This window comes from Pongo abelii, chromosome 18 (assembly GCF_028885655.2).
Source record: "Pongo abelii isolate AG06213 chromosome 18, NHGRI_mPonAbe1-v2.0_pri, whole genome shotgun sequence".
NCBI lineage: Eukaryota > Metazoa > Chordata > Mammalia > Primates > Hominidae > Pongo > Pongo abelii.
Window position 1 is genome coordinate 75,002,929 of NC_072003.2, and position 22,240 is coordinate 75,025,168.

The window sequence follows — 22,240 nt, forward strand, 5'->3', positions numbered from 1 at the left end:
TTTTTATTACTTAAGGGACCAATTACCATTCTCCCACTGGTCCTTGGTAATGTCTAAATACCTCACACCTCTTTGGGGCAAACATATAATCTCCAAGATCAGTGCTCACTTAATATTTACCTGTCCTCTGAATACATCTTTCTAATAGCCCTATTTCTCCCAGGAAAGCTACCTAAATCATTAACCAATAGCTTCAACCTAGACAGTCTTACCTCAGAGGTTTAGAAATATCCCACACTTATTCAGAAAAGCCCTAGCAAAAAAAATCTAACTGAGCAATCTCTTCAGGGGGGATAACTTTTTTTTTTCATTCAATTGTCACTTTATTGCAAGATGGCAGAATTACAAATTTAAACTATAACCTGGTAATCTTTAGTCAGGCAGCAAGTTTTAATAAAGGCAAACTGCTTATTCAGAAGTGATCAGAGAACAACTCAAATGCAGAGTAACAAGGATGAGAAACATCTAACTGGCTGATATATTTCATTCTCTCACTGTATGAAATAAACTTTTCATTTTTAGGAGAGGTAAACTATAACTTCAGTAGACACCAATACAGAAATATTTTGTCACATAGACTAGCTTCCACTTAGTCAGTCAACTGTTTCTAGCTGTCTCAATTGGGATAGATACATTTACATAACTGGCTGTGCTTGAGCTTTCTTTGCCAGCAGCTTTAGGTCTGTAATGCACTTGGCAATTGTCTCCTTTTCCTACTGTGCAGAGATGCTCTGCACCACATGCTTCTCCACCCAATTTATAATGTGCTCTTGTTCCTTTTGATGCATCATGTTCTGCACGGATATATGATAGTCCAGGCAATTCTTTACTTCCTTATGTACTCTATACAGTCGTTCCTGGTAAGTAAACTCCGAAGCCATAGGAATGTTATTCCTCTGCACATCAAAAAGTAATGGCAGTACCTGCTGTGACTTCTCCAAATCAGTTGCATCGGATATATGATAGTCCAGGCAATTCTTTACTTCCTTATGTACTCTATACAGTCGTTCCTGGTAAGTAAACTCCGAAGCCATAGGAATGTTATTCCTCTGCACATCAAAAAGTAATGGCAGTACCTGCTGTGACTTCTCCAAATCAGTTGCATCCTGGATTTGTTTGATGGAAGCCTGCTTTGCCTCTTCTAGTTGGACAAGTTTTTTCTCATTGAGTTTATCAGCAAATTCTGCAAGAGAAGCACCATATTTTTTAATTGCATAGACAAGTAACCCTACTACTGATATGGTAGAGAAGGTCTCTGTGGTAATCACATATATTTCTTTGGATAAAGCATATAAGATAAGCCCAATTCCGAGCACACAGGGTCCTGTTACACCAGTTAGGATAAAGAAACAGGAAAAATTCCTCAGGGATCAGTCCAAGATGAACTTTTCCTCCATATTCAGGAAGAGGTGGCAGAAGGGCAAGGTGTGGCTGCACTGTGTGTAAGGTCCTTGTTGCCTGCAGTACCCCTGGACCTAGGAAGGCTGCATTCTTCAGAGAGAGGGCCACTGTGGTGGCAGCAAAAAGTGCCACCCAGGACAGCATGGTTAGTGAAGGTCCAGGCAGCAATCTTAGCATCCCTGTAAGAGGGGAGATAACTTCTGCAGTATGCAGATAACCTCTTTATCTGTGCCCCCTTCACAGGACTCCAGGGTCACTAGGGCTCATCAGGGAAAGGGAACCCAGAAGCCTGGCGTGCCGGCAAAAGCGTAAAAATTTTTTACCAGTCAGACTTCAGGCCTCTCTCTCTATATGCAAACCAGTTGTAGGAATGGTAAAAATCACTGTATTCTCTGCCCCTCCATGAATGACTTCTGACTTCCCTTCTTGAATTTTCCTTTCTTTGAGCTACCTCTGGAGACTTTAAATGTTTTAAAAACTCCTTACCACCTCTTTAAAAATACCTCATATGCTCATGGTTAAGTCATAACCTTAGTTAAGACTTACTGGTTTCACCTGTGAGGTTACTTTTGGTAATGTTCAAAGGCCAGAAATATTGTTCGTTTGGCCTGGATAAAGTAGGGTAATAAGAGATGTAAGAGCATTTTTTTTAAGAGCGCTATGGTTAAAAGTCAGCTTAATTAAAAGCAGATAGCCAAGCAGATACATATATTACAGTTTAAATGTTCATGAATATCAAGCAGAATGAGAGTTAACTGAATGGTCTGAACTAATAGAAGAGTGAAGTAATCTTTTTGACTTTTTGCAAAATCCTTTGTTTTTCAGAGCCAAGAAAACTTTTCTTTTGAGCTATTTAGTACAGCTTTTCACAACTGAGTATACTCCTGTGAACAAAATTTGGAGCATATTTGTTTCTCTCTACCTGATTTCTCCAGAATTTGGAAACTATTTGTGAGTATTCTTAATGCGTGGCAATAGTTATTTGCATAAGTGCAATTAGAATGTTTTCTTTTGCAACAGTACACCATGGGAGAAACTGGCTGTTTTACCAGGGCTTTGACTGGAATGGCATGCTTTCCTTTAAGGAATCAAGCTTGACTTATAGTGCCAATAAAAGTCCCTTGGGGAGTCTGGCCTCATACCTTGTCTACACAGTCCCTGTACAGGGACCTAACCTGTGGTGAGTAAAGAATGTCACTGTCTAACAGGCCCAGGTGCCCCAAGTTACCTAGAGACCTCAGAGGAGAGAAATCTACCCTCCTTATAGGTATTTGAGGGTACAAACCCATGGCTGTGCTTGGCTTTTAAAATGTCTTATCTGAGATTTCTTATGGAACAGAGTTCCATCAAAGCCAATTTTAAAAGCCTATGTAAAAATAATTATCCTTGCTGCATTTTATGCAAACAATCAGGCCAAATATAATAAGACTAAAGTTTATTTTGCAAACAAATCATTCCTATCCTGATTTTAATAAAAAGGAGGATTGTAAAGAGAAAAACTATGTTTCACAATTTATGGTACACCTACTATTACATTCTAACGTCATCAGTTGTTTTTAAGTTTTTTGTCCGCATTTTAGCCTAACCCTGCTTATTTCTGTGAACCAACCAGTGATCTCTCGCTGCAGCTCAAAAGAAACAAAGGAGATGGGTTATTTAAAAATCTGGACCAATATTTGAGTTCTGGGTACACTGAAATAAGTTGGCAGCCCAAGTCTTAGCAGGCATGACCATGGCCACCAGTTACCTGGGTGTGTTGGTAGCCTCAATTTTTTGAAGCTGTCCTCATTCCCTTATTTTACTTTGGTCCATGTCTTCTAAATCTAGTAACATGATTTGTCTCCTGTTGCCTTCAGGCCATCAAGCTTCAGATGATCCTCAGTGTGGGATACTGTCCTCTCAATATTCAAGAGGCACCCCTCTACATGGGACCCCTAGACTGCCCATCAGTGGGACAGGAAGGCAAACTCCTGCCCCTGTCTCCCTTAGACCTTGCTAGATACCACTTTCACCAACCCACAGAGTCACCCTGCTGCCCTGACAGCTAGCAAGAGGCCAAGACCTGCAGAACCACCACAGCCCCTTTGTCAGTGGGAAGCAGTTACAGAAGACTGACCTTTGTCTAATTTCCTTCAAAGATTTGAGGTCTTGGGCTCTTGAGGGGGAAAATTTTACAGGTAGTTAGACAGGCATGAGTCAGACAGGAGAGGGCTCTCCCCCACCCCCTAGGAAAGTCAAGTGATGGTTCAGCAAGTATCACATTTCCTCTGTAAAGGTGATAAACTGGCTGCCAGGGCCAGGGAGAGGCCATTTTCTGATGGTCCATACCTGTTACATTAAAGTGTTAATTGAATGCAGATGCCAGCGAGAAGCAACTTCCAGGGCATGTGTATCAAGAGACAAAATGGTGGAATATGTCCTGGGGACACTCCAACAGAAAGGGGAAGAAAAACCTCAGATGGGTACATATGCAACTTCCTAAACACACTTTGTGTGCTTATTTTTTCAAGCAGAAGGAAGGCACTGCACGTGTGGACAGACTGCCCCTAAGAGAAGAATCATGGAAAAGGGGTCAGCCTATAAAGTCCTAAGATCAAGGTTAAAGACCACACTTAACCTTCATGTCCCAACTTAGGCTTCTTCCAAACTTACTTTCCTTTCTTTCCTGTTCTAAAGCCCTTTTAAATAAATATCCACTCCTGCTCTGGAAAAAAAAAAGGAAACATTGTGCCTCATAAATCTCACATGTATCTATAGATCTAGTTCATTCTTATTAACTGTGCTAGCTTATTACTTTATACTTTATTTTGATTCTTCATCAGTCAACTTGATATACTGTGTTTCTATACCTGTGTCTTCTTTGGAACACTTGGAAGAATTTCTATGTAGGACACATCTAATAGAGAATTGGTGGGAAATTTCAGCTTTTAAAGCAAGTTGCCTAATTAATATTACAATATATGCTTTATTTGACAAAACTCTGGAATCTTTGAGAAATAATTCTACATGTCAAAGCTCAAAACTATTAAAAAGACCTAGAGGTTCAAAGACACTTGATCTTTTCTAAAAAAAAAATCAGGTCAGCACCTAGCATTCAGAGACTCACCTGGGTATTTCAGATGTTTGTTGGCCTTGGCGTCACATCCCTAGATGACTTGGTCACAACACTCTGGATTCCTGGGCAGCAGCTGTCAGCTAAGAGGGCTGGTGGGGGCTGCTTCAGCACAGCATCTTCGTGAGGCTTTTCAGGGTCCTCTTGCACAGTTTTTTTTTTCTTCCTTTTTCTAGAGACAAGATCTTGCCATGGTACCCAGGCTGGTCTTGAATCCCTGGGCTCAGAGAGATCTTCCTGCCCTGGCTTTCCAAAGTGCTAAGATTACAGGTGTGAGCCATTGTGCCTGGCTTTATGTACTGCGTCTTTAAATGCCTTTCAATTAAAAGCTCCTGCCTTTATACTGGGCTGCCTTTGAGATGTACAAAGGCCAGGCTGATGTTGCTGCAACGCCCTTCACAGGCAGAACTTCTTCGGTGGGGCTGGCTGCTGAGGAGACACAGCTGGGTCTTGGTAGGCCATGCTTCACAACCTGGAGATACTGCTCTGGTCCATGGAGGAGAGAGTTTTGCAAGAGTAGCCTTTAGAAACCCCCATCCAATTGTCACTGCTGTGGGGCTTTGTGGTTACTCTGTTCTTGTTGGCTATATTGCCTCTCAGGGGAACAATGCCTGAAGGGCTGGGCAAGAGCCTCCTTCTTCTGAAGGCAAAATGTCGTTAGACTTTGCATGATGTGATTTGAGCAGTGCTCCTGCAATCTTTGTGCTTGTTGGTTTTTCAATCCATATTCTATGGAGTCAGTCTTTTCAAGGCCACCATAAACTATATGGTCAGGAGCTCAGGAGCTATAACACATATGGACACTGCTTCTGTATGAGAAGGGACCAACAGCTCATGGAGCCTTCCTGTAGACAGTCTTATTTTTCTTCTTCTTTTTAATTTTTCATAGACAGGGTCTCACTCTGTCACCCAGGCTGGAGTGTATTGGAATGATCACGGCTCACTGCAGCCTCCACCTCTGAGGCTCAAGTGATCCTTTCACTTCAGCCTCTGAAGTAGCTGGGACCATAGGCACAAGCCACTATGCCTGGCTGAATTTTTTTTTTTTTTTTTGTAGAGTTGGGATCTTCCAATATTGCCCTGGCTGGTCTCAAACTGCTGGGCTCAAGTGATCCTCCCGCCTCAGCCTCCTGAGTAGCTGGGACCACGGGAGCACACCATCATGCCCAGCTAATTTTTTAAAAGTTTTTTTATAGAGATAGGGACTCACCATGTTGCCCAGGCTTTTCTTGAACTCCTGGGCTCAAACAATGTCACCTGGCTTTTTTTTTTTCTTTCTTTCTTTTCTTAATGTGGAGGCTTCTGGTAAGGGCTCTGCCTTGCGCTACTGTGTGGGTGACTGTGGGCCTGACCTGCGACTGTGGTTCTCTGACACTTAGCACTACTTTGCAGAGCTGCATCCTTGGTTCCCTGCTGCAGACCCTGGTCCACTCCTCAACTTAAAGTTGCTGCATTTGGGTCCTGGGTTGCTCTGAAGCCCTTTCCTGCATATCTTGCCCCAGAGGCAGCAGGGGTGAGTCGGCAGCTATTTGGGGAGGCACGTGCTGCAGTTGAGAGCACAACGGCTTTCCATTATTCTGAGGCAGTTGACTCTGCAGCTGTGACTGAGCCGAGGGCCACTGCTTGTCTAGATCCCAAGGACCCGAGTCCATCGGCAGCTGTTCCTGCAACATCATCCCCTCTGAGTAATTCTGAGGCTGTTGGTGCTGCTGCGGGTGATACTGCCAATCATTCTGCTGCTGTTCTCGCAGCAGTGAGAGACAGAATGAGCAACGACAATGGTCTTTCTTCACTCCATATGCACCTTGAGTGTAATCCAAAAGGAAGGGACTTGCATGCTGGCTTTCCCTGGTTTCAGTCCTTTCTCCATGAAAATATGGCACAGAAGATGGGGGAGGATGAAGGCATTCTGCAGAGTTGTAGCTAAGAAAATGATAGGCAGTAGAATGCTCACTTCCTGTGTCACCTCCATACCCCATAGCACAGCCTGGATGCTTTTCAGTACCTGCGACCAGATAGGAGCTCTGGGAGGCCACCTGTTGACTGGGAATCCCTTGTTTCTCCAGATAGGAGCACTGGGAACCCACCTGTTGACTGGGAATCCCTGGTTTCTCCAGATAAGAGCACTGGGGGCCCACATGTTGACTGGGAGTCTCTTGGTTCTCCAAAAAGAAGCAATTGTAGCCCATCTCTTGACTGGGAATCCTCTGTTTCTCCAGAGGGGAGCAACCAGCTCTTCTCATCAGAGCCCTCTGGGCACCAGAGAGGCTCTGCTTGGTGGCATAGTTGTGAGCTGCAGCCTGGGTCTCCTGGCAGCTTAAAAATGGATGGGCTTGGACTGGAAAATCATGCTTTTTCTGAAGAACAAATATTCTGCGTCTTTCTGCAGGTGGAAGTCTGGCTCTTTTGTTCTGGAACCAATTCTAGAGAGAAAAGATAATATTGTTTTATCGACTCTACTTATCTGAATATATTCTTATATGCATTCCTTAATGTAGGAGGATTTTTCTATTTAAGCCTCTTCCAAGCAGAGTCCCTGACTTGCCTGCTGACATCAAAGCATATAAATAATAAAGGCAATCTGTCCTAGAGGTACATGTGATAACACAGGTCATGCATTGTGCATTTCTAGAACCATAACCTCCTTCACTGGAGACAGTGACACCATGGTTTACATGTGAACCTTGGCTTCCCAGAATCTCTCCCCAACCTGTTTGTGACCCATTTGCAATGTTCTCCTGCTTGTTCACTAAGAGACCCACTCTGTGCTACAGAAGAGGCTCCCAGCTGTCCCACCTAGTCATGCATTGTTCACACAACCCTGCTACTTTACTCATACTCTCCCGCTAAGGAGAATTAGTGGTGTATTTTCTGACATCCACATTTCTGTTCCTTTTCTTCACTTTTTTTTTTTTTGGACAGAGTTTTGCTCTTGTTGCCCAGGCTGGAGTGCAATGGTGGGATCTCGGCTCACTGCAACCTCCGCCTCCTGGATTCAAGTGATTCTCCTCGGGTAGCTGGAATTACAGGTGCACCACCATGCCCGGCTAATTTTTTTTGTATTTTTAGTATAGACGGGGTTTCGCTATGTTGGCCAGGCTGGTCTCGAACTCCTGACCTCAGGTGATCTGCCCACCTCAGCCTCCCAAAGTGCTGGGATTACAGGCATGAGCCACCACATCTGGCCCACATTTCTGTTTCTTATATGTACATAATTCTTACATGCATTGGTTCACGGGTTACAACTAAAGAGTGCAATTGTTTGAATAACTTCTTGACCATCTATTTGTTGTATTGCTCTCTGAGGGGAAAAAAAAACATTTTTCCTCTGCTCTCATACCACAACAATCAACAGAGAAAGGCTTGTGTGAACAAATGTGTTTTTCCACACACCAGGCAAACAGTCAGTTCTGCAGTGCACACCAGGTGGGTGTCCTTCAATTCAATTCTGACACTATGTACCTGGAAACACTGTCAGATCCCACAGGTCGAGGGCTCAGTCCTGCAAGACTGCCCTTCCTTCAGATGCCAGTTACAAGTCTGGGCTTTTACAACTTTTGACTGACTGGCTTCGGGTCAGGGCTCCTGTTGGCCTCCTCTCTGGGTTTGATTAACTTGCCAGAGTGGCTCACAGAACTAAGTGAAACACTTAGGTTTACCAGTTGATTAGAAAGGATATTACAAAGGATATAGATGAAGAGATGCATAGGGTGAGATATGGGGGAAGGGATGCAGAGCTTTCCTGCCCTCTCTGGATAAGCCACCTCCAGGAACTTCCACATGTTCAAGTATCTGGACCTTCTTCAAACTCAGTGTCTTTGTTTTTTTCTGGAGGCTTTATTGTATGGTCATGATTGATTAAGCCATTGGTGATCAACTTAACCTTCAGCTCCACCTCCTCTCCAGAAATTGGAGGGTGGGGCTGAAAGTCTCAATTTTCTAATCCTGCTTGGATCTTTCCAGCTCTCATCCTGAAGCTACTAGGGGCTACCACCCATCAGTCAGCTCATTAGTAGACAACTCTCAGATTTATATCTTAGCTAAGTGCTCTCCCAACCCTTCAGAATTGCATATTCAACTGTTCACTTAGTGTTTCCACTTGTATGTTTATCTAACATATGAAACTTCATGTGTCCAAAATGTAAACTTTGATTTCTCTGACACACCTGTCCCTCCCTAGGTCCCCTCCTTAGTAAAAGGCAACTTTCATCTTCCATAGACTTAAGTCAAACGTCCAAGTAACCTTTGAGTCCACCTTACCTTTCACAGCATAACCCACACATAGTAAACTTTGTCAGCTCCATCTCAAACATCTACAGTCTCATTAGTCCTATCCACCTGCACAGCTAGCAAGCTGGCCCAAACCACCGTCACCACCACTAACTACAGTAGCATCAACTCATCCACTGCTTCCAAATTTGCCTCACTGCAGTCTAGTTTTTACAATACATACTCACTGTATTTTCACAAATACATAATACTATTTTCTATGCGATGAAATGCTATATACTGCTTAATTCTTTATATTTTTCATATTATTATGTGCATGTGTACAATTTTCTCTCAAATTGGTTATGGATACCAATGTTTGAGGATGTCTCAGGCCCTCATATATATAAAACGGTGTAGTATTTGCATATATACTATGCACGTTCTCTCATATGCTTTAAACCATCTCTAGATGACTTACAATACCTGATACCTAATATAACACAAATGCTACATAAATATTTCTTATTCTGTATTGTTTTAACATTTGTATCTTTTTAAAATTTTTGTACTGTTATTTTCCCCCCACCCCCACCCCCGCGACCTCCCCTCGCTTTTTTTTTGAAACAGGGTCTCACTCTGTCACACAGGCTGGAATGCAGTGGTATGATCAGGGCTGGAAGTGTGAGCCACAGCACCCATCCTATTTTCATTTTTTAACTTTCCAAATATTTTTCATTTGTGGTTAGTTAAATCTGTGCATGTAGACCCAGTGGATATGGAGGATTAACTGTATATACATTTGTATTTTCATTGCTCTCTCCCATTTCTTTGAATTCTGTACCTTCCTATCCAATCCCCTGCATTCTACCTCCATCTGTACTTACTGCCCTTTAATTTTATAGGGAACAGCTGGATGTGTTGACTCACGCTTGTAACCCCAGGACTTTGGGATGCTGAGGCAGGTGGATCTCTTGACCCCAGGAGTTCAAGACCAGTCTGGGAAACATGGTGAGACTCCATTTTTTACAAAACATACAAAGCATGGCGGTGTGGTGTGTGCCTGTAGTCCCAGCTACTCAGGGGACTGAGGTAGGGGAATCACCTGAGCCTGGGAAGTGGAGGCTGCGGTGAGCCGTGATTGTGCCACTGTAAATCTGCCTGTGTGATAGGAGTGAGACCTTGTCTAAAAAAAAAAAAATCTAGGAAATATACATATGAGGACTTGAACTTACATCTATTACATTTATCGGACAATTAAATCTGATGGCCAGTGTTTTCCTAGTTGTGTAATCAGGATAACAGTTCTCTCCAAATATTTCCTTAAGTTCCTGCAATAATTCTTCAGAAAATTTATGTCGGTGTTTTGTTTTTCTTTTTTTCTTTGTTTGTGTTTCTTCATTATGATGATCCTCTTCAGCTGGGAAACCTGACAAAAGTATAAGTAGCAAGAAGAGCATTAGAGAATATTGGTAATAACCAGACCAAAGAAGAGTTCCCAACAGTGTTAGCACCATAGATTCCCTCCCCTTCCCAAGATGAAATCCAGGTGTGACCTCATAGCTACTCACAATAATAAAATTACAAATGAAAGCAGGAATTGGCTAACTCTAGGCCTATGGGCCAGATCCAGCCAGTTGCCTGTTTTTGTAAATAGAGTTTTATCAAAACACCAGTCACATTCATTCACTTATGCATTGTCTATGGCTGTTTTCAAGCCACAACAGCAGGCTTAGTAGTTGAGGCTCCAATGTGTCTAGGGTCCACACAGCCTAACATATTTACTATCTGGATTCAAGAATTTATATTTTAAATTAGAACTAATTGCAGAAGAATATTTTATTATTTCATCACCGTAATGTACAACAGGAAAAACTGATCTATATTGATTAGAAGGCAGGATATGGGCTACTGAGGGAAGGGAATCTGAGCCTGAAAGGGAGTGAACAGAGGCCTCTGGGTGCCACTAAGTTCTCTTTATCTGAGTGCTGAGTTCCATGAGTTAGTTGGTTTGTGAATATTCATTAAATTAAACATGTATAAATATTTGCTATTTTTGGCATGCATGCTATATTTCAATTAAATCTTTCTTTCGAGCCAAGATGGCCAAATAGGAACAGCTCCAGTCTACAGCTCCCAGTGTGAGCGACACAGAAGACGGGTGATTTCTGCATTTCCAACTGAGGTACCGGGTTCATCTCACTGGGGAGTGTTGGAAAGTGGGTACAGGACAGTGGGTGCAGTGCACTGAGCGTGAGCCGAGGCAGGGCAAGGCATTGCCTCACCCGGGAAGTGCAAGGGGTCAGGGAATTCCCTTTCCTAGTCAAAGACAGGGGTGACAGACGGCACCTGGAAAATCGGGTCACTCCCACCCTAATACTGTGCTTTTCCAACGGTCTTAGCAAAGGGCATACCAGGAGATTATATCCCGCGCCTGGCTCAGAGGGTCCTACGCCCACGGAGCCTCGCTCATTGCTAGCACAGCAGTCTGAGATCAAACTGCAAGGCAGCAGCGAGGCTGGGGGAGGGGCGCCCACCATTGCCCAGGCTTGAGTAGGTAAAAAAAGCTGCCTGGAAGCTCAAACTAGGTGGAGCCCACCGCAGCTCAAGGAGGCCTGCCTGACTCTCTAGACTCCACCTCTGGGGGCAGGGCACAGCCAAATAAAAGGCAGCAGAATCCTCTGCAGACTTTAATGTCCCTGTCTGACAGCTTTGAAGAGAGTAGTGGTTCTCTCAGCATGCAGCTGGAGATCTGAGAATGGACAGACTGCCTCCTCAAGTGGGTCCCTGACCCCTGAGTAGCCTAACTGGGAGACACCCCCCAGTAGAGGCAGACTGACACCTCACATGGCCGGGTACTCCTCTGAGACAAAACTTCCAGAGGAATGATCAGGCAGCAACATTTGCTGCTCACCAATATCCGCTGTTCTGCAGCCTCTGCTGCTGATACCCAGGCAAACAGGGTCTGGAATGGACCTCCTGCAAACTCCAACAGACCTGCAGCTGAGGGTCCTGACTGGTAGAAGAAAAACTAACAAACAGAAAGGACATCCACACCAAAACCCCATCTGTACGTCACCATCATCAAAGACCAAAGGTAGATAAAACCACAAAGATGGGGAAAAAACAGAGCAGAAAAACCGGAAACTCTAAAAATCAGAGTGCCTCTCCTCCTCCAGAGGAATGCAGCTCCTCACCAGCAACAGAACAAAGCTGGACAGAGAATGACTTTGATGAGTTGAGAAGAAGGCTTCAGACGATCAAACTACTCCAAGCTAAAGGAGGAAGTTCGAACCCATGGCAAAGAAGCTAAAAACCTTGAAAAAAAATTAGATGAATGGCTAACCAGAATAACCAATGCAGGGAAGTCCTTAAAGGACCTGATGGAGCTGAAAACCACGGCACAAGAACTACGTGACAAATGCACAAGCCTCAGTAGCTGATTTGATCAACTGGAAGAAAGGGCATCAGTGATGGAAGATCAAACAAATGAAATGAAGCGAGAAGAGAAGTTTAGAGAAAAAAGAATAAAGAGAAACAAACAAAGCCTCCAAGAAATATGGGACTATGTGAAAAGACCAAATCTACGTTGGATTGGTGTACCTGAAAGTGACAGGGAGAATGGAACCAAGTTGGAAAACACTCTGCAGGATATTATCCAGGAGAACTTCCCCAATCTAGTAAGGCAGGCCAACATTCACATTCAGGAAATACAGAGAACGCCACAAAGATACTCCTCGAGAAGAGCAACTCCAAGACACATAATTTTCAGATTCACCAAAGTTGAAATGAAGCAAAAAATGTTAAGGGCAGCCAGAGAGAAAGGTCGGGTTACCCATAAAGGGAAGGCCATCAGACTAAGAGCGGATCTCTCGGCAGAAATCTACAGGCCAGAAGAGAGTGGGGGCCAATATTCAATATTCTTAAAGAAAAGAATTTTCAACCCAGAATTTCATATGCAGCCAAACTAAGCTTCATAAGTGAAGGAGAAATAAAATCCTTTACAGACAAGCAAATGCTGAGAGATTTTGTCACCACCAGGCCTGACCTAAAAGAGCTCCTGAAGGAAGCACTAAACATGGAAAGGAACAACTGGTACCAGCCACTGCAAAAACATGCTCAATTGTTAAGACCGTCAAGGCTAGGAAGAAACTGCATCAGCTAACGAGCAAAATAACCGGCTAACATCATAATGACAGGATCAAATTCACACATAACAATATTAACCTTAAATGTAAATGGGCTAAATGCTCCAATTAAAAGACACAGACTGGCAAATTGGATAAAGACTCAAGACCCATCAGTGTGCTGTATTCGGGAAACCCATCTCACGTGCAGAGACACACATAGGCTCAAATTAAAGGGATGGAGGAAGATCTACCAAGCAAATGGAAAACAAAAAAAGGCAGGGGTTGCAATCCTAGTCTCTGATAAAACAGACTTTAAACCAACAAAGATCAAAAGAGACAAAGAAGGCCATTACATAATGGTAAAGGGATCAATTCAACAAGAAGAGCTAACTATCCTAAATATATATGCACCCATTACAGGAGCACTCAGATTCATAAAGCAAATCCTTAGAGACCTACAAAGAGACTTAGACTCCCACACAATAATAATGGGAGATTTTAACACCCCACTGTCAACATTAGACAGATCAATGAGACAGAAAGTTAACAAGGATATCCAGGAATTGAACTCAGGTCTTCATTAAGCGGACCTAATAGATATCTACAGAACTCTCCACCCCAAATCAACAGAATATACATTCTTCTCAGCACCATACCACACCTATTCCAAAACTGACCACATAGTTGGAAGTAAAGCACTCCTCAGCAAATGTAAAAGAACAGAAATTATAACAATCTGTCTCTCAGACCACAGTGCAATCAAACTAGAACTCAGGCTTAAGAAACTCACTCAAAACTGCTCAACTGCATGGAAACTGAACCACCTGCTCCTGAATGACTACTGGGTACAAAACGAAATGAAGGCAGAACTAAAGATGTTCTTTGAAACCAATGAGAACAAAGACCCAATATACCAGAATCTCTGGGACACATTCAAAGCAGTGTGTAGAGGGAAATTTATAGCACTAAATGCCCACAAGAGGAAGCAGGAGAGATCTAAAATTGACACCCTAACATCACAATGAAAAGAACTAGAGAAGCAAGAACAAACACATTCAAAAGCTAGCAGAAGGCAAGAAATAACTAAGATCAGAACAGAACTGAAGGAAATAGAGACACAAAAAACCCTTCAAAAAAATCAATGAATCCAGGAGCTGGTTTTTTGAAAAGATCAACAAAATTGATAGACTGCTAGCAAGACTAATAAAGAAGAAAAGAGAGAAGAATCAAATAGATGCAATAAAAAGTGATAAAGGGGAAATCACCACTGATCCCACAGAAATACAAACTACTATCAGAGAATACTATATACACCTCTATGCAAATAAACTAGAAAATCTAGAAGAAATGGATAAATTCCTCGACACATACACCCTCCCAAGACTAAACCAGGAAGAAACGACAAAAACCACATGATTATCTCAATAGATGCAGAAAAGGCCTTTGACAAACTTCAACAGCCCTTCATGCTAAAAACTCTCAATAAATTAGGTTTCGATGGGACGTATCTCAAAATAATAAGAGCTATCTATGACAAACCCACAGCCAATATCATACTGAATGGGCAAAAACTGGAAGCATTCCCTTTGAAAACTGGCACAAGACAGGGATGCCCTCTTTCACCACTCCTATTCAACATAGTGTTGGAAGTTCTGGCCAGGGCAATCAGGCAGGAGAACGAAATAAAGGGTATTCAATTAGGAAAAGAGGAAGTCAAACTGTCCCTGTTTGCAGATGACATGATTGTATATCTAGAAAACCCCATCGTCTCAGCCCAAAATCTCCTTAAGCTGATAAGCAACTTCAGCAAAGTCTCAGGATACAAAATCAATGTGCAAAAATCACAAGCATTCTTATACCCCAATAACAGACAAACAGAGAGCCAAATCATGAGTGAACTCCCATTCACAGTTGCTTCAAAGAGAATAAAATACCTAGGAATCCAATTTACAAGGTATGTGAAGGACCTCTTCCAGGAGAACTACAAACAACTGCTCAATGAAATAAAAGAGGACAAAAACAAATGGAAGAACATTCCATGCTCCTGGGTAGGAAGAATCAATATGGTGAAAACGGCCATACTGCCCAAGGTAATTTATAGATTCAATGCCATCCCCATCAAGCTACCAATGACTTTCTTCACAGAATTGGAAAAAACTACTTTAAAGTTCATATGGAACCAAAAAAGAGCCCACATTGCCAAGTCAATCCTAAGCCAAAAGAACAAAGCTGGAGGCATCACGCTACCTGACTTCAAACTATACTACAAGGTTACAGTAACCAAAACAGCATGGTACTGGTACCAAAACAGAGGTATAGACCAATGGAACAGAACAGAGCCCTCAGAAATAATGCCACATATCTACAACCATCTGATCTTTGACAAACTTGACAAAAACAAGAAATGGGGAAAGGATTCCCTATTTAATAAATGGTGCTGGGAAAACTGGCTAGCCATATATAGAAAGCTGAAACTGGATCCCTTCCTTACACCTTATACAAAAATTAATTCAAGATGGATTAAAGATTGACATGTTAGACCTAAAACCATAAAAACCCTAGAAGAAAACCTAGGCAATACCATTCAGGACATAGGCATGGGCAAGGACTTCATGTCTAAAACAACAAAAGCCAAAATTGACAAATGGGATCTAATTAAACTAAAGAGCTTCTGCACACCAAAAGAAACTACCATCAGAGTGAACAGGCAACCTACAGAATGGGAGAAAATTTTTGCAATCTATCCATCTGACAAACGGCTAATATCCAGAATCTACAATGAACTCAAACAAATTTACAAGAAAAATACAAACAACCCCATCAACAAGTGGGCGAGGGATATGAACAGACACTTCTCAAAAGAAGACATTTATGTAGCCAAAAGACACATGAAAAAATGCTCATCATCACTGGCCATCAGAGAAATGCAAATCAAAACTACAGTGAGATACCATCTCACACCAGTTAGAATGGCAATCATTAAAAAGTCAGGAAACAACCAGTGCTGGAGAGGATGTGGAGAAATAGGAACACTTTTACACCGTTGGTGGGACTGTAAACTAGTTCAACCATTGTGGAAGTCAGTGTGGCGATTCCTCAGGGATCTAGAACTAGAAATACCATTTGACCCAGCCATCCCGTTACTGGGTATATACCCAAAGGACTATAAATCATGCTGCTATAAAGACACATGCACACGTATGTTTATTTCGGCACTATTCACAATAGCAAAGACTTGGAACCAAGCCAGATGTCCAACAATGATAGACTGGATTAAGAAAATGTGGCACATATACACCATGGAATACTGTGCAGCCATAAAAAATGATGAGTTCATGTCCTTTATAGGGACATAGATGAAGCTGGAAACCATCATTCTCAGCAAACTATCGCAAGGACAAAAAACCAAACACCGCATGTTCTCACTCACAGATGGAAATTGAACAATGAGAACACATGGACACAGGAAGGGGAACATCACACTCTGGGGCCTATTGTGGGGTCAGGGGAGGGGGGAGGGATAGCATTAGGAGATATACCTAATGTTAAATGATGAGTTAATGGGTGCAGCACACCAACATGGCACATGTATACATATGTAACTAACCTGCACTTTGTGCACATGTACCCTAAAACTTGAAGTAAAATAATAAAAAAAACTTTCTTTTTTTCTTTATTTTTGAGACAGAGTCTCCCTCTGTAGCCTAGGCTGGAATGCAGTGGCGTGGCGTGGTCTCAGCTCACTGCAATCTCCGCCTACTGGGTTCAAGCTATTCTTGCACCTCAATCTTTGGAGTAGCTGGGACTACACATATGCACCACTGTGCCTTCCTTTTTTTTTTTTTTTTGAGACGGAGTCTCGCTCTGTCGCCTAGGCTTGAGTGCAGTGGTGCGATCTCGGCTCACTGCAAGCTCCGCCTCCCGGGTTCACGCCATTCTCCTGCGTCAGCCTCCCAAGTAGCTGGGACTACAGGCGCCCGCCACCACGTCCTGCTAATTTTTTGTATTTTTAGTAGAGACGGGGTTTCACCGTGTTAGCCAGGATGGTCTCAGTATCCTGACCTCGTGATCCACCCGCCTCGGCCTCCCAAAGTGCTGGGATTACAGGGGTCAGCCACCGTGCCCGGCGTCTTTTTTTTTTTTTTTTTGTAGAGATAATGCCTTACTATGTTGCCTAGGCTGGTTTCAAACTCCTGGGTTCAATTGATCCCCCTGCTTTGGCCTCCTTGTTTTATTATTACTCTGTATTTTTACTTTAGGCATACAGCCAGTCATACTAAATTGGACAAACACTTAAATGTACATATTAGAAAATTATAATCAATGACCTAAGTTTCCAAAGAAAGAATTTACTGAAAATGTACAAAATTACCAAAAGAGGAAGCAGTAGGGAGGAGGAAAATTAATGAAAATTAATGAAAGAGGTAAAACTCATGGAACAATTGAGAAGGTTAAGAAAGATACATAAGAACTGGTACTTTGTAATGGAAAGTAATACATCTTAATAAAATTCTATAGGATGCACTAGGTAGTTCATACATTCTTTTCTCCACTTAAAGTGTCGACTTTAGGTAGATGACCCTTGTATGGGACTCACGGCTGCCATTTTACATTTGAAATTCAAGAGTCCAACTTCAAAGTACCCATGAATGCCCTAACACAATTTACCAGTGAAAAACAGCTGCTGCTCCAACAATCTGTACCTCTGTGTTTGTGCTTTAAACTTTGACACACTCTTGAGAAAAAGCAAGGCAAGTAGCATTATCAGAGAAAAAGCTGACGGGAACTTACCACCTGAAGTGCCATCCAAATTCATCTTGGGCAGAAGACCTGGACTTCACCGAGATCAGCAAGCAACTGAGACCAGCAAGCAACTGAGATCAGCGAGTAACTGAGCAGCTCCTAAAGACACAGGCTTTATATAGGGTCAAGATGACCCGCCCCTTTCTTAAATAGCTTTCAATTTAATCCCCTCATTAAATATTTAACACCTGTAGAAAGAAACTTGAAGTAATTAGATTAAGTGGAAGTACAGATTGTACTAGGTGATTTTGTCTCTTTAATAATACCTTTTCAAATATGACTCTTGTTTAATTATTTTGATTTGGCTACATTAGTTTCTACATTATAAGAATGTCCTTACCTTACTTTGTATATTTTGTTTTCCTCGGCTTTTCTGAAACCCACGTCTTTTCATCATTGCGATGGTGCTATCTGTGTGTCAACTTGGCTCCTTTACACTCCCTATTTTTTCAATAAAACATGTATCTAGGCGTTGCTGTGAAGGTATTTTGTAGATGTGATTAGGTTATATAATCAGTTGACTTTCAGTAAATGAGAATATTTTGGATAAACTGAGTGGGTTCAATTCAATCAGTGAAAGGGCTAAGAGCAAAGCTGAGGTTTTTCTGGAGGGAAGCGGGAAAGCACATCTGGATGGGCGTGGTGTCTTGTGCCTGTAATCCCCACACTTTGGGAGGCTGAGGCAGGAGAATCACTTGAGTCTTGGAGTTCAAGACCAGCCTGGGCAACACAGTGAGACCCTATCTTATTTATATGAAAATTAAAAAAATTCCCACCCATGCTCAGCTGCTGCCTCAGGCGTTTCTGACTGCTTTTCCAAAGGGCTTGCCCTACAGACTTTATTCTTGTCTATCCAGCCCCTACAATTATAGAAGTGAGTTCTATATTGCTATGATATGAATGTTTATGTAGCCTCAAAATTCATAGGTCAATATCCTCCCAACCAAGGTAATGGTATTAGGAGGTGGGGCCTTTAGGAAGTGATTGAGTCACAGGGGCGAAGTCCTCTTGAAAGGTATTAGTGCCTTTATCAAAGAGAGCAGAGAGGGGGAGGGAGGGGGGAGACCTCTGTGATCCTTCTGCCATGTGAGGTTAGAGTGAGAAGACAGCTGTCTAGGAGGAAATGGGCCCTCACCAGACACCAAACCTGATTGTACTTCCCAATCTCCAGAACTGTGAGAAATAAATTTCTGTTGTTTATAAAGTAGCTGGTCTATAATATTTTGTTATAGCAGCCTAAATGGACTAAGGCACATATATGTCCCTCTATATATGTACGAGTATGTATATGTATTTATATATTTATAGCATAAACACACGCACATACATTTTATGTAGCTCACTAGTTCACTATGGGATTTGACTTCAGAACACTACTGATTGTTTCTCTGATTGAACCCTGAATGATAAAGACCTTGGTATTGGAGGTGGTTCTGTAAGAACAGAACCTTACAGAGATATATAAGTTCATAAATATACAACTAAAAATACGTATATTTAAAGTTATATATATCTTCTATTTATATAAGGACTCCAGTTCCAGTGGTAAAGAGGGCACTGGTAGTCCATGGTGCGATGTGGCAAACGTTGCCATTGGACAGCCCCAGCTGAGTGCCAAACTTAACCCGCAGCAGCGAGCGACACTGAGTGACCCACTTAGAGTGCTAACATAGGGACAGATGAATTACGCTGGACCACTTCCTTTGTGGAAGGGTCACTGCATTGTTCTTATTGGAATAGATAATCTGGAGACAGATTTACCTTTCCTGCATGTATCACTTCATCAGAATTACTATTGTGGACTTAGGAATGTCTTATTTATCCTCATAACCTTGACTTTGATAAAGGAACTCACTCCACAGCAAATAAAGTGTGGTAATGGTTAGGAGCGGTGGCTCATGCCTGTAATCCCAGCACTTTGGGAGGCCAAGGCGGGTGGATCACCTATGGCCAGGAGTTTGAGACCAGCCTGGCCAACCTGGTGAAACCCCATCTCTACTAAAAATACAAAAATTAGCGAGGCGTGGTAGCAGGTGCCTGTAATCCTAGCTACTCAGGAGGCTGAGGCAGGAGAATCGCTTGAACCAGGGAGGCAGAGGTTGCAGTGAGCTAAGACAGCACCATTGCACTCCAGCCTGGGTGACAGAGTGAGACTCCGTCTCAAAAAAAAAAAAAAAAAAAAGTGGTAAAGACTCATAATCTTTACTCAGCCGTTCAATTGTTAAATATCTAAAGCAACAGCTATAATTAGGAGAAAAGATTTTCAAGGGCTTAATCACCCAGCCAGTGAAGCTACCTATTCAACTAATATTATCTGTATATCCATGCATTTAAGTGACAGCCCATGATCACAATTAATCAAATATTAATAGTATACTTCAATTTATACTGTTATATATATGCTATGGGAATAAAATAATTGAAATTATAATCAAATTTATCTACTAGTTTTTAACCTTCTCTAGGAAATTTCACTTTTTCTTCCCCAAATCATGAGAGCCTAAAAAAAGAAAAATCATCATTTGTGTTACTTTTTGCACAACAGGGAATCTTTAAAGCGCAATCATGGTTTAGAAATGCATTGCTTTATAAGTGAAGCGTAGAACTTGGGGACACTACATGCCATTCTACTTCTTAACAATGACACATATTATTTTACTGTCAAAAAAGGCAAGGACAGATCAGCCTCCCAAGTAGGTGGGACTACAGGCATGTGCCACCATACCCAGCTAATTTTTTTTTTTGTATTTGTAGTAGAGACAGGGTTTCTCTGTGTTGGCCAGGCTGGTCTTGAACTCCTGGCCTCAAATAATCTGCCCACCTCAGCCTCCCCAAGTGCCAGGATTACAGATGTGAGCCATCACGCCGGGCCATGCCTTTATCATTTTTACTCCCAGATTAAGGCATAATTGATAAACAAAATTGTATATGTATATGGCATACATGATGTTTTGATATATGTGTGTATTGTGAAATGATTTCAATCAAGCCAACTAACATATTGTCATCTCACATACTTGTCATTATTTTTGTGTGTGGTGAGAACATTTAAGATCTAGTCTCTTAGCAATTTTTTTTTTTTTTTTTTTTTTTTTTGAGATGGAGTCTGTCTCTGTCACCAGGCTGGAGTGCAGTGGCTTGATCTCTTCTCATTGCAACTTCTGTCTCCCAGGTTCAAGTGATTCTCCTGCCTCAGCCTCCTGAGTAGCTGGGACAACAGTTGTGTGCCACTAAACCCTGCTAATTTTTGTATTTTTAGTAGAGATGGAGCTTCACCATGTTGGCCAGGATGGTCTCGATCTCCTGACCTTGTGATCCGCCCGCCTCGGCCTCCCAACGTGCTGGGATTACAGGAGCAATTTTTAAGAATACAATATATTATCATTAACCATGTGGTACAATAGGTCTCCAGAATTTATTCATCTAACTGAAACTTTATACCTTCTGACTAACATCTCCCCATTCCTCCCACAACCCAGCCCCTGGCAACCACTATTCTACTCCCTGCTTCTTTATTCTTTTAAGTTTTTTCTTTGTTTTTTTGAGATGGGGGTCTTGCTATATTGCCCGGGCTGGAGTACAGTGGCTATTCACAAGCACAAACAGTGATCCCCCTGCTTCAGTAGCTGGGACTAGAGGTGTGCACCACCACACTTGGCCATCCTCTTAAAATATGGAATTTTGATTGTTGTTTAAAGGGCACAATTGTATTTTATTTTATTTTTGAGACGGAGTCTCACTCTGCACCTAGGCTGGAATGCAGTGGCATGATCTCAGCTCACTGCAATCTCGGCCTCCTGGGTTCAAGCGATTCTCCTGCCTCAGCTTCCCGAGTAGCTGGGATTACAGGCATGTACCACCAGGCCCTGCTAATTTTTGTATTTTTAATAGAGACGGGATTTTGCCATGTTGGCCAGGCTGGTCTTGAACTCCTGACCTCAGGTGATCCGCCCGCCTTGGCCTCCCAAAGTGTTGGGATTACAGGTGTGAGCCACTGCATCCCCCCACAATTTTCTTTTATTATAGGAAGTTTAAAGCCAATGATTTCTCTCCTTTCTTTCTGTGTCAGGCGAATAAACAAACCCACAGAGAGGCTCATGGTTTACTCCCAGATCCCAGTTCTAAGTATGCAGCAGAACTGCGCCTAGAGCCAGGTCATCCTGCATTGATATACTTACAAGATCATATACATATATTATTACATATATTATTATTTTTTGTGTGGCTAACACTATCCGCGGAGGAAAATGATACAGGGATCAATATCACTTAAAATTCTGCTATATGGAATTTATTACAACAATACAATTTTTTTTTAATTTAAAAAGTGGTCACAGAACCTAACATCTTAAGACAACTTAAAGTCAGCAAAAGCAGATAAATCAAATCGAACATTGCTAGCTCGATATTATTTTTAATTGCATTTAATTTTTCAATCAGCTTTCTCAGATTGAAGTAGATCTATATGAATTTGGTTTTGATTTTGCAGATGATGATTGTGATAATAAGATAAAATGTTGTGGTCCTTATAATTGAATCATGGCCGGGCGTGGTGGCTCACGCCTGTAATCCCATCACTTTGGAA

At 42.1% G+C, this 22,240-nt stretch overlaps 1 protein-coding gene and 1 pseudogene across 1 annotated transcript; both read right to left on the reverse strand.

Annotated features, from left to right (window-relative positions):
• Positions 1-595: 595 nt before the first annotated feature.
• On the reverse strand, positions 596-1,630 carry LOC100441625 (ATP synthase F(0) complex subunit B1, mitochondrial-like; annotated as a pseudogene).
• Positions 1,631-5,814: 4,184 nt separating this feature from the next.
• Positions 5,815-17,754, reverse strand: CPHXL (cytoplasmic polyadenylated homeobox like). Its single transcript, XM_024233792.2, has 3 exons — positions 17,644-17,754; positions 9,958-10,151; positions 5,815-6,936 (listed from the first exon to the last, which is right to left on the reverse strand). The coding sequence occupies exons 1-3, from the start codon at positions 17,666-17,668 to the stop codon at positions 5,953-5,955; spliced, it is 1,203 nt and encodes a 400-aa protein (XP_024089560.1). The 5' UTR covers positions 17,669-17,754; the 3' UTR covers positions 5,815-5,952.
• Between the last annotated feature and the right edge of the window lie 4,486 nt (positions 17,755-22,240).